Source organism: Dama dama, chromosome 31 (assembly GCF_033118175.1).
Source record: "Dama dama isolate Ldn47 chromosome 31, ASM3311817v1, whole genome shotgun sequence".
NCBI classification, from domain to species: Eukaryota; Metazoa; Chordata; class Mammalia; order Artiodactyla; family Cervidae; genus Dama; species Dama dama.
In genome coordinates, this window is record NC_083711.1 from 10,786,273 (window position 1) to 10,799,032 (window position 12,760).

Here is a 12,760-nt window from a genome sequence, read left to right on the forward strand (position 1 = left end):
AAATACTTTGGAGTGGAAGGGTTGGATCCTGTGGAAAGTGTATGTGTAACTTTTTAAGAAACTGCTGAACTGTTTTCCAGAATGACTGTGCCAGTGTGCAGTCCCATCTGCTGTTCTTCCTCTTTCTGCAGCAGGGTCAGGTCACTCTTTTTAAACTTAGCCAGTTTAGCAAACATGTGGTGGCACTTCATTATGGCTTTATTTTAATTTCTCTAATGATATGATGATGAGTATCTTTCTGTGTGCTAATTTGCTTTCATTATAGCCTCTTTGGTGAAATGTCTGTTCAGATCATTTGCCCATTTATTATATTGGATTGTTATCTTATTATTGAGTCTTGAGAGTTCTTTGAAAATTTTGTGTAGAAGTCTATTACCATATATATGATTTGTAAATATTTTCTTTTGTCATACAGTATCTCTCAAAGAGCAGAATTTTTTTTTTCAAGTTGATTTCTTTTTTTAAATTGAGTATAGTTGATTTACAGTATATTAGTTTTGGGTATATAACAAAGTGGTTTAGTTTATAAGTGAAAATCGCTCAGTCGTGTCCAACTCTTTGCGACCCCATGGACTTGCAACCTGCCAGGTTCCTCTGTTGATGGAATTCTCCAGGCAAGAACACTGGAGTGGGTTGTCATTTCCTTCTCCAGATTTAGTTTATGTATAGATATATAATCGTTATCAGATTCTTTTCCCTTATAGGTTATTACCAAATATTGAGTATAGTTACCTGTGCTATGTAGTAGGTCCTTGTTGGCTATTATTTATGTGTAGTAGTATATATATGTTCATCTCAAGCTCTTAATTTATTCCTCCCCAGAGAAATTTTATTTAAAAAAAGGTTTTTTTTGGCTACGCTGCATGGCATGCAGTCTTTTAGTTCCCTGATTAGGGATCAAATCCGCACCCCCTGCAGTGGAAGCCTGGATTCTTAACCACTTGATCTCCAGGGATGTCCCCAGAAATTTTTGTTTTTTAATGAAATCCAATTTTTCAAATTTTTTCTTTTCTTTTGGTGTCTTATCTATGAAATCTTTGCCTAAAGCAGGGTCATAAAGGTTTTCTCCTAGAAGTTTTGTGACTTGGGGACTTACATATTAGTCTTTTATCTGGTGTGATGGGTGAATCAAAGTCAATTTTTTGTATATGAATATTTAGTTTTTCCAGCACTGGTTTTTGAGATGACTATCTTTCGATCTCTTTCCATTGAGTAACTTTTGCACTTGTGTTGAACTTGGGTTCAGTTGTCCGTACAGGTGTGGCCCCCGTACTGTGTGACTGTCTTCTAACGGTGCGGGAATCTGGCTGTCGTGTTAGTACCCCTGATAGGTTTGTAGGATGAGATGAAGACTATCCTTTGATATATTTTTCTGTGTGTCATCTCTTTACAGTCTTTCTCTGCAGCAGGAGTCATTTAGAATGCACACATATTTTCATACACATAAGCTTATGGACCTATATTTATATATAGTTCTCTATTTTTATTTGGATATAATTTCAGACTTACAGAAAGGTTACAAGAATAGCACAAAGAATTCTAAGCTATCCTTCTCCCATATTTTCCAAATGTTAACATTTGACCACATTTGCTTTATCCTTTCTCTGGCTCCCTAATATGTGTGTGTGTATGTGTATGTTGTGTGTGTCTATGTGTACAAAATGTATAATTTTTTCTCCTGAACCATTTGAATAAATGACAGGTATAATACCCCTTTAACTATTGAATATAGTTTTTTATTTTATTTTTTTTCAGAATTGCTTGGGTTAGTTCAGTTTTCCTCTCCTCAGGGTGATTGGGCATACTGTCCATTTCAAATACAGTTGGGCTCATTGGTAAATTAATTAATAGGACACTATTAGAACACCATGATAAGGGCTAGTAATTTGTCAGTTAATCAAAAAAGTTGCTTACTGTGGAACATAACAAAAATGCATACAGACCTGAAAATGCTTGGTTTTAATCTAAAATACCGAACATTCATGATCTTCATTTAGCATGCTTTTACTATGGCAACAGTTCTTTGTGTTTAGATTCTGTTGATCACTTTAGGAGCGTGTAGTTATCAGAACTGTGATACAAATATGATGGTGTTACAAGCAGAGATATTATTCTAGGGAGGGATTAGTGCATGATCCTTTGAGCAAGTTCACTCTAGAGCAGTCACTGCTGTAAATACCATTTAAGTGGAACCTTCTTCCCCGACCTTCGTTTCACTGATTTCCCGCATAATCTGACCGTCTCCATCCCGTCTCTGAGATGTGACAGCTGATGCTCCCTGAACACTCGCGGCTCCGGGGTTGCTCTCGGGCACTCTGGGTTAGTTTCTCAGTTGCTGGTTTCCTAAGCCTGCTGCTCCTGGTTTCTGTGATTGCTGTTTTGTTTAAATCCTGATTATATATTTGCCAAAAATTAAAAAGCTTGTTAAAAAGGTGCAAATTATGTTGCATAGAACACTAGCCCTGCAACAGGATTAGCAAAAAAAAAAATCGGTTCTGAGATCAAATAAGTTTTGATAAAATTTCCTCTTGGGAATTTGCAGTGTCTGTCAGCCAGTGAGAGGCTCTGTGAAGTCCTCCCGAATAGAAACACGGGGTAAATGCAGTCTTTGTGTGTCCACCCGCCATGTTTGTGGACAGTTTGTGCTCAGAGATTATTTTTTAAGGCTGGAAGAAGAAATGGACATGTTAATGTTCTGTGTTTCCTATATGGTAAATGCCTAGTGAATTTATATTAAGTTAAACAAATGGATAACTTGATGTGGCTAAAGTGAGTGGTTACATTTAGAGCTTTTTCTTACACAACTTTTCTCGTTTAATTATTGGATTTGGTTCAAATGATGACTGTCTGTACAGGGTCAGGGGGATGAGATTTGGGGAGGCGTGTAGCTGAAAAAGTAAAGGAGGAAAAGTAGAACATGTAGGAAATGAATTTAGGCCTCTAATTACCAATTATGTATGGTTCATAATAAACCTTTGTTTTCTTTTAATTAGACTATCAGCATTCTCTGCATTGTTAATTAAAATAAATTGCATTTTGTGGAACCCAATTTATCACTCGAATCCCCAGCCTTATTATTATTATTTTTTTTTTGGCTTGGAATCCAACTTTTAAATTCTAAACCTAAATAAGCCATACCTCTTTCTAAACTAGACTAGATCAGTGTGAAACCTATAGAAGATATTTTTCTGAGGCCTGTTTCATATATTTATAGAAAATGTGTAGGATAAAAAGTATCCAGCTGAGCTATATTAAATTCCTAATAGGGAAGAAAGTGAAAGTCACTCACTCGTGTCCGACTCTTTGTGACCCCATGGACTATATAGTCCATGGAATTCTCCAGGCCGGAGTGGGTAGCCTTTCCCTTCTCCAGGGGATCTTCTGGACCCAGGGATTGAACCCAGGTCTCCTGCATTGCAGGCATATTCTTTCCCAGCTGATCCACAAGGGAAGCCCAACAACACTGGAGTGGGTAGCCTATCCCTTCTCCAGTGGATCTTCCTGACTCAGGAATTGAACCGGGGTCTCCTGCATTGCAGGCAGATTCTTTACCAGCTGAGCTATCAGGGAAGCTCTAACAGAGAAGGCCTCCCCCTAGTTTTGATCCCGTTCGGGCAGAGGCTGTGGGCTGGGAGAGGTTACCTAATTCCCATAGGTGAGTCTGTTCCTTCCGTTCTTATCTACTCCTGCTAGAGAAGAGTATGGTGCTGGAGAGGGTGGAATTAGTGGTCACGGAAAGGTAGTTTTCTATTTTGGGGGATTTATGCATTTCTTGCCTTTATTTGGTTTGTCACTTCTACATCCCAACAGAATCTAATGAGGGAATTTAGGAGATTTCTGTTTTTTCCAAAATGCCATATCTACTTTCTCATTAACAGTCAGACGTCTCAGCTAGGTCATTGAAAGACATAAGCCAGCAAAACCAGTGACACTGGCTGTAATTACTGAGAGAGCCAAATACAGCATCTATTACACAAAAAGGTGAGCCCATAGGCTTTCCAATAGGCCATCAGTGAGCAAAGACAGGTGGGAATGGTGCTGGTTTGGGGGGAGACTCTGGCAGGTGTGAGCTCCCGGCTCCATCCTGCTGATGTTTCTGGGTGAGGAGGACCACAAACTAACTGCACTGTTTCTCATTGTATCCAGAAAGTGCTGTTCTCTCTGGGGGGATCCTTTCTGTATTACGCTGACCGCTTCAAGCTCTACAGTGCCTTCTGCGCCAGCCACACGAAGGTCCCCAAGGTCCTGGTGAAAGGTAAGGCCCAGGAGCCCTGGGCGGCAGGTGGGCGTGTTAATTGTCAATTCACATTTGTGTGGCTGACCGTGGGCGGGGGCTTCTGGACGGAAATCTAAGAGTCATTGTTGTGCCAGATAGATATTCCAGCAAGCTCCAAGTGAGAGTACACTTGTCTCTCGGTGTCTGTGGGGTATTGGTTTTAGGATCCCCCACAGACACCAAATGTCTGGGATGCTCAAGTCTCCTATATAAAATGCATACTGTGTGCACATAACCTATGCATATTTTCCCATATGTGTGTGTGCTCAGTTGTTCAGTCGTGTCCAACTCTTCTGTAAACCCCTGAACCATAGCCCGCCAGGCTCCTCTGTCCAGGGATGTTTTCAGGCAAGAAGACTGGAGTGGGTAGCCATTTCCTTCTGTAGGGGATCTTCCCAACCCAGGGATCGAACCCAAGTCTCTTTATCACTAGCACCACCAAACATCACTAGGTTACTTGAAATACCTAATACAGTATATGCATGCATGCCAAGTCACTTCAGTCATGTCCGACTCTTTGAGAACCTATGGACCATAGCCTGCCAGGCTCCTCTGTCCATGGGATTCTCTAGGCAAGAATACTGGAGTGGTTGCCACGTCCTCCTCCAAGGGATCTTCCCAATCCGGGGATCGAACTTATATCTCCTACACTGGCTGCTGCTGCTGCTGCTAAGTCACTTCAGTCGTGTCCGACTCTGTGCAGCCCCACAGACGGCAGCCCACCAGGCTCCTCTGTCCCTGGGATTCTCCAGGCAAGAATACTGGAGTGGGTTGCCACATTTCCTTCTCCAACGCATGCATGCAGGCTAAGTCACGTCAGCCATGTCCGACTCTGTGCGACCCCATGGACTGTAGCCCACCAGGCTCCTCTGTCCACGGGATTCTCCAGACAAGAGTACTGGAGTGGATTGCCATTTCCCTCTCCACCCACATTGGCAGGTGGGTTCTTTTCCACTAGTGCCACCTGGGAAGCCCTAATATAGTACAGTCTGCTGTGCTTAGTCGCTCAGCTGTGTCCGACTCTCTGCAACTCCATGGACTGTAACCTGCCAGCCTCGTCTGTCCCTAGTGATTCTCCAGGCAAGAATACTGGAGTGGGTTGCCATGCCCTCCTCCAGGGGGTCTTCCCAGCCCAGGGATCGAACCCAGGTTCCCAGCACTGCAGGCGGGTTCTTTACCGTCTGAGTCACCAGGAAAGCCCTGTACAGTATAAGTGCCATGTGAATAGTTGTCAGTATGCAGCAAATTGAAGTTTTGCTTTTTGGAACTTTCTGGAATTTTTCTCCCAACTATTTCCTCTTCATCATTGGTTGAATCCACGATGCAGAACCTGTATATAGAATCCTTAGATATAGAGTGAATCCTTAGATATAGAATCCTTAGATATGGAGTGCTGACTATACTGAGAAATTAAATGCATTAATATCTTGAGTTAATAGTGTTGTCAGTTTTCTTATCATGAAAGTTTTGACTCAGCTCTTTGGGGCCAGAATTGATAAGTCATTTTGCAATTATGCAAAAACATAGGAGATTTAGAAATTCCCTACTTTATTTGTATTTTCATTAATTTCATAATAACCTACCACAGTTCATACACCTTTTTGTGTCATTTCATCTTTCCCTCACCTATTTTTGTTCTCTTGTGTGTGATAATAGTCACCACCATCACTACTAAAATTTTTTCAGTTATTTACAAAAGTCCAGCTGAAATTCCATTTTGCACAGAGAAGAGTAGAAGTTTTATATTGGCAAGCTCCTGTTCCTGTGTTCTAAGAAGGTGGTGGGTGTTCTGAGAGTCACTAAAAAGCTGTTTCCCTTCCATAGTTCTGCATGTGACTTTGATAGGTTAAGGGACTAGAGAAATATGCCCTTGGTAAACAGTGGAATCTATAGACAGTTCAGTTTCAAAGGATCTCTGGAAATCAGCCTGCTCTTACTTCTACACCTTACCATGTGGCTGCCATGTAAACACCTGCTGAATATGTAAGTAATATACTTACATTTGTGTTTGCTGCCAAAGAGAACTAGCTTGATTTAATTTAAAACTTATTATAATAAAGATGAATACAACATAGGTCTCTGTATAGCAAAAGATCCTGCCCCAGATAATGACATACTTAATGATAGTTTCAGTCCAGGCAAAAGAGTCCTACTTCAGCATAAAAACTTAAAGGGAACCTGGGAATTTCCTTATCCAGCTGTATGACAAGGAAGTTGTCCTGCTGTGTGGTTTTAGATAGGCTGCACTGGTCATATAGTTCTGTGTATGTATTTCTTTTTAAACTCTAACTGAATGCTGTGTTATGAGAGTGTTAACAATTTCAGAGCACTTTGCTCTCTGGTAAAATTATATACTCATCACAGTCCTTAAAGCAATTTGTGTTATTTTTACTCACTTGATTAAATTCTGCCCCTGTAGATTTTCAAAAATTCAAAATCGTTATATTTTGCACCTGAAAAATATTAGAGTCTTTCAGAATCATCCCTTAAACCGTTAGGGTATGACCCACATTTTTCTGGTGGCCCAATGTGCAGATACGATAAAGAGAACTCTTTGAGAATAGGAAGTACCCGCCTGGGCTGCTTTGCAACCACTTCATTCCCAGTCTCCTTTCTCGTCATGGATTTAGTGGCTGGATCCATGGAATCTGATTCCTCTTGATGGGACTTAAAATGGCTGAGAAGATGGTAGTCTTTACAAGGGCTTTCCCCATGACTGCTGTTTTTCTTACTTGAATAAAGAGAGAGAAGACTCATTCTCTGATTTCACGACGTCCTTTTGCAGTCTCGTCTGTTCTTGTTTTTCCTTCGGCTGTGCTGGGCCTTCCTTGGTGTGTGAGCACTTTCTCTCACTGTAGTGGGCAGACTGCTCATTGCAGTGGCTTCATTAGTTGCAGAGCTCAGGCTCTAGGTGAGAGGGCTTCAGTAGTCACAGTGCGTGGGCTCGGAAGTTGTGGCCCATGGGTTAGCTGCCCCTCTGCATGTGGGATCTTCCTTACCAGGGGCTGAACCCATGTACCTTGCATTGCAGGGTGGATTCTTAACCATTGGCCCGCCAGGGAAGCCCTATCTTTTGTTCTTAGCTCACATTCCTAATTTTTGGAGATGGCAATATCAGAAGCTTAAAAAAGTATATGCCTACAGTTAGTCATTTTAATATATTGTCCATTCTTCTTCCCATTTTTGCCCTCAGTTCAGCCTCTCTTTCCACCATTTCTTTGGAAAGACACGTTGTGTCTTCCTGACTGTCCACTGGCAGATACTGTTCTGATTGTCTGGGGGCCCACAACTCCCCAGGGCTGATTTTTCAGCCTAGCTGGGACACAGATAAAAGCCCAGCCCGTGAGGATACTGCTGCTGGTGTTACCTGAGGTCAGTTTTATGTTTCCCCCTGAGATAAATCCTGATAGCTGGTAGCCCTGCATTAACACGGAACAGGTCTTAAAAGGCGTTCCCTGCAGGAGACCAGCTCTGCTCCACTTAGCCAGCTGCAAGGTATTGCTGCTGCTGCTTTTTTTCCTTCCTCTTCTCAAAAGAGGTTCTATCATCAATGAAATGCTTGAAAAATTAGAAAAACTGGGGTAAGCAGTGTTTGCAGATGCAGGCTTTTGTATTATTCAGATGTGGCTAGGCCAACAGATCAGGAGACAATTACCATCAGAAGTCTGTGGAACTTCCCTAGTGGTCCAGTGGCTAAGACACTGCGCTTCCAGTGCAGGGAACCAGGTTCGATCCCTGGTCAGGGATCTAGATCCTACATGCCACAGCTGAGTTTACATGCTACAACTAAAAATCCCAGCACAGCCAAACAAATAATTTCTTTTATTTAAAAGAAAGATTGTGTGTTCTTCACGGTTCCCAAGAGGAGGGGAGAGGGTCACATAGTGCAGGGCCATGAGAGGAAGCACCAGGGTCCACCAGGAGGCAGAATGAGTGAGGGGAAGACATAGGCAAGGTGCTCTGTTGTGGCGTCTGCAGGAAGGAATGGGTGAATCAGGGCAAACAGGTTTAGGATTGGCTAATTTGAATAATCTCAGCAGGCTCTGGGGTGGGAGGGCTGTCCTGAGTTCTCTGGGGCCTGGCTCTTTGATGCTTAGCGCAGGGGGAGGATTGGCCTAGAGTTGTAAAAGCCTCATAGAAGAGAGATGGAGGCAGGGGGCTCTGGATTGGTTGACTTGTGTGTGAAAGGCATGCTTCCAGGTGGTTCCTAGGCTACCTGTAGGGACTGACTAGCTCTAGGACAGGCAGTCTCTCCCGGGTCTATCAGGTCTTTGATGTCAAAATATCAGATTAAGAAGACATTCAACAGCGACCCTTGGAAACCTCTGTGCGTAGGACTTACAGACTCTGTTATCACTCAGCTCAGGAGTCATCAACCTCTGGGATCTAATGCCTGGTTATCTGAGGTGGAACTGATGTAATAATAATAGAAACAAAGTGCACAATAAATGTAATGTACTCGAATCATCCCCAAACCATCCCCTCCTCCCCAATCTAGGGAAAAGTTGTCTTCCTCAAAATCAGTCCCTGGTGCCAAAAAAGGTTGGTGACCGCTGCTAACTCACTGGACCTCTGCTCACTCCCCCTAAATAAGCAAATAAATCTGAGGGGCAGGCCTTCTCTGACCATTCACTGTACTCTCAATCCTGTGAAAAGGCACCTTGGAATTAGTGAAATTATGAGAAGGGAGTCATTTGGATGTTCCGCCCAGACAGTCTCTATTTAAACTCTTCCAGCCAAGACGGACGCAGCTTTCAAGGCGTTCCTGGATGCCCAGAACCCAAAGCAGCAGCACTCGTCCACCCTGGAGTCTTACCTCATCAAGCCCATCCAGAGGATCCTTAAGTATCCGCTTCTGCTGAAGGAGCTTTTTGCTCTGACGGACGCGGAGAGCGAGGAACACTACCACCTGGATGGTGAGCCATGAGCCCCTGAGAACTGCCCCTTCTTCAGGTCTCTCCAGAGCCTTTAACTAGTCTTTTCGTTTATTTCACGACCTGTTTTCCTCCAGTGGCCATCAAGACTATGAACAAGGTTGCAAGTCATATCAATGAAATGCAGAAAATCCATGAGGAATTTGGGGCTGTGTTTGACCAGCTGATCGCTGAACAGACTGGTGAGAAAAAAGAGGTAAGGACCCCTCTTCTGCCCAGCATGCTTGTCTGTAGAGCTGGGTTGATTTGTTTCTTTTTAAGGTGTTATTTGTAAGTAAAATAGTAACAATGATAGTATTTTTGTTGGTGGCATTTTTTTTTAATTGAAGCATAGTTTATTTATAGTATTGTGTTTCTCATGTACAGTAAAGTAATTCAGTATATATATATAAATATATATATAATAAATATATATAAAATAATCTTTTACAGATTCTTTTCCGTTATAGATTGTTACAAGATGTTGAATATATTGCCCTGTGCTATACAGTGAGGTCTTGTCATTCATCTATTTCATATATAGTAGCTTGTATCTGCTAGTTTCAGACTCCTATTTTATCCTTCCCCCTTCCCCTTTGATAACTGTAAGTTTGTTTTCTATGTCTCTGAGTCTCTTTTTCTTTCATAGATAAGTTTATTTGTATCATACTTTAGATACTACATATAAGTGATATCATATGATATTTTTGTCTTTGATTTACTTCAATTAGTATGATACTCCCAGGTCCATCCATTTTGCTGGAAATGGCATTATTTCATTCTTTATTATGGCTAAGTAATATCACACTGGAATATTATATATATTATATGAGTGTATATATGTGTGTCTATATATATGTATATGTATATATATACACACACATCTTCTTATCCATTCATCTGTCAGTAGACACTTGGGTTGCTTCCATGTCTTGAGTTTTGTAAACAGTGCTGCTGTGAACATTGGTGTGCATGTATCCTTTCAAATTAGAGTTTTCTCCAGGTGTGTGCCTGGAGTGGACTTGCTGGACCATATGGCAGTTCTATTTTTAGTTCTTTAAGGAACCTACAAACTATTTTCATAGTGGCTATACCAGTGTATGTTCCCACATTGGTAGAACTTCTTTTACCCAAGGCTACACTGTGAATTTTCTTTCTCAGTTGAATTATTTCTTAGTATAGAAAACCTATCCTGATTCTTTCTCTTCACCCTCTAGACCTCTGATTTTGTTCTCTCTTAAGTGTGAGAGTGAATTTCCATGACCATAACTTGGACTGTTTCTCTAAACACTGTTAAAGGTCATGGTTGTATCTCCAGAGACTAGAATAATAATTTACATGTAGTAGGTGGTTAATGAATATTTATTGAATGAGTGAAAGTTTCAAATTACTCTGAATCTTTTTTTTTAAGTCTGCCTGAAACCCTACTTAGAATAAAGAGTCACAGGAACAGTTATGCTTGAGAAAACTGTAAAATTAACTCTAAGTTGTGTCTGAGTCATTGAGGAGCGCTTATGTGAATATGATTCTGATAATACTGAGATGAATCAGACGGATATGATATGGAATGATATTCACCAATGCCGCTATACCTCCTGATTTGATTGGAATGTTGTCCTCATTTTGCTTTCTGCATCAAAAAAGGAGACAAGCCAGGAGGGAACTATGAAGAGGAACTCTGGCTGTGATTGAAAGGAGGGAAAGTCAGAGGGGTGGTGGGGATAAGACCTGGTTGTTTAGTCTAGAAAAGAAAACAGACTTCGCTTTGGAGGTATAAAGGGTTACTGTCTAACAGGTTCCCATTTATGTCCTCTGTGAAACAAAAGAAGTTTTGGACTGTAAGAAGATAATTTTCAGAAGAAGGTAAAATGACATCTCATAGAGATGTAAAGCAAACAAATATGAAGAAATGTATTTTACTCACATGATGTGAGGGAGCCCGACAGTCAAAATAGCAGGTGTGTGTATGAAGCGAAGAAACGGTGAGATGGTTTGTAAATGCAGACAAATGGGTTTCTTCACAGCAGGATGAATCAGTTATAAGTCACTACCAGGCTGGAGAGAATGTGCACATGTATCTGTTACCTGCACCTCACTGAGACTGACAGAGGGGCTCAGAGACATGTGGATGCGGGGCTGGGCTCTGATAGCCCGAGAGCGTGCTCTGAACAGGCTGCTCAGTTTTCTGCTGAAACACAATTTTATTTACCATGTTATTACAGGAAGAGTATGTGAATGTTCTCTGTCTATCAGGCAGACACTTTAATCTATCAGAATGTAGAAAAGACAGACATGCCTCTCTGGATTTTGTTCTCATTTTCTTGTAAAATTTTATAGTAAGAAAAATGCACTATGTTCATTAAAGAAAAGAACAAGCTATAGAAAAAGGCAAGAATTAAAACTACCTACAATCTCAGAACACAAAACTTACCTCTTGATGTTTGGGTTTATTTTTTTAAAAATACGTTTATTATATACTTGAATACTGAATATAATTCCATATGTATTTGTGAATATTTTGGAAGTTATTTTGTACCTTGAGTTTTTTTATGTTGAACAAAGAATTATTTAATTTTCACATTACTTTACATGATTCAAAAGGATCATTGAAATGATTGTGTAATATTATACTGTGTGATTGAACAAAGACTTGCTTAATTCCTATTGTCAAGTACTTCTCTTGGCTTCATTTGACGACTATGAATAATACTTCAGAATTATAAGGCTTCTATCCTGTATTTTAGTTTATTTCATTTTGACAGAAGTGAATTTTATTGAGTCATGGAAATGAACAATTTCAGTGCATTTCATTATATTCCAAATGGATTTCTGAATTTTAATGATCTTGAGAGCAAAGGACTATTATGCCAAAGACTAGAAGGTAATATGGATAGCAGATTGCAAAGACTTTAGAAAAAAAGCTGACTGTGATTCACAAGTCAGACTATAAAAGGGCATATGGCTTTGGTGGAACTGCCCAACCTCCAAAATAAAATTCTGTCAACCAAGTAAGAAATCTTTCCAGCAAGGAACAAAGAGATGTAGTGCTCTGCAAAGCAGTCTCTTGTGAGCAGAGATTTTTTGGGGTAAAAATGTGCATGAGATGGAAGGAGGGACCTTTGACCACATACCAGTATTACAGGGTAGGAAAGTCCTATATCAGTAGTAGGGTGTCTGAAGATCACAAAAATGAAAGCTTGGAGAAGATGCCAAAGAGAGCAACAGAAGATTATGTCTTAGCCCTATAGGAAGAATAAGAAAGAAAAAGACCATTACCAGGGGCTAGAAGTATCATAACCAAAGACAGCTGATGACCCAAAGAAAACGACTCAAATCTACTTGATGTCTTTTTTTCCCCCCTCCATTGAAAAGAATGGTCTTCAAACTGGAAAGGATGGAGTGGTCTTGAATCCACAAATGTAAAACCCTAGGGAGAACGGTCCTGGGGAAATAGTGTGTACTGCCCCAAGATCAGTGATAAGTCTAGGCAATACTTAGAGCAAGCAGTGCTCTTCCCTTCGTGGGTACTGCCCTGGGGGTGTGGTTGACTAGTTACTTAATATGAACAAAG

The 12,760-nt window shown here is 40.9% G+C and overlaps 1 protein-coding gene across 5 annotated transcripts in view; it reads left to right on the forward strand.

Moving 5' to 3' along the window:
• TIAM1 (TIAM Rac1 associated GEF 1) overlaps nucleotides 1-12,760 on the forward strand; it is a 451,658-nt gene that overhangs the window by 412,016 nt on the left and 26,882 nt on the right. For all 5 annotated transcript variants that reach the window (XM_061134344.1, XM_061134343.1, XM_061134345.1 and 2 more), the window contains 3 exons: nucleotides 4,147-4,255; nucleotides 9,013-9,192; nucleotides 9,288-9,406. In XM_061134344.1, the coding sequence (XP_060990327.1) occupies nucleotides 4,147-4,255; nucleotides 9,013-9,192; nucleotides 9,288-9,406 (408 nt within the window). The remainder of the gene's footprint in view (nucleotides 1-4,146; nucleotides 4,256-9,012; nucleotides 9,193-9,287; nucleotides 9,407-12,760) is intronic.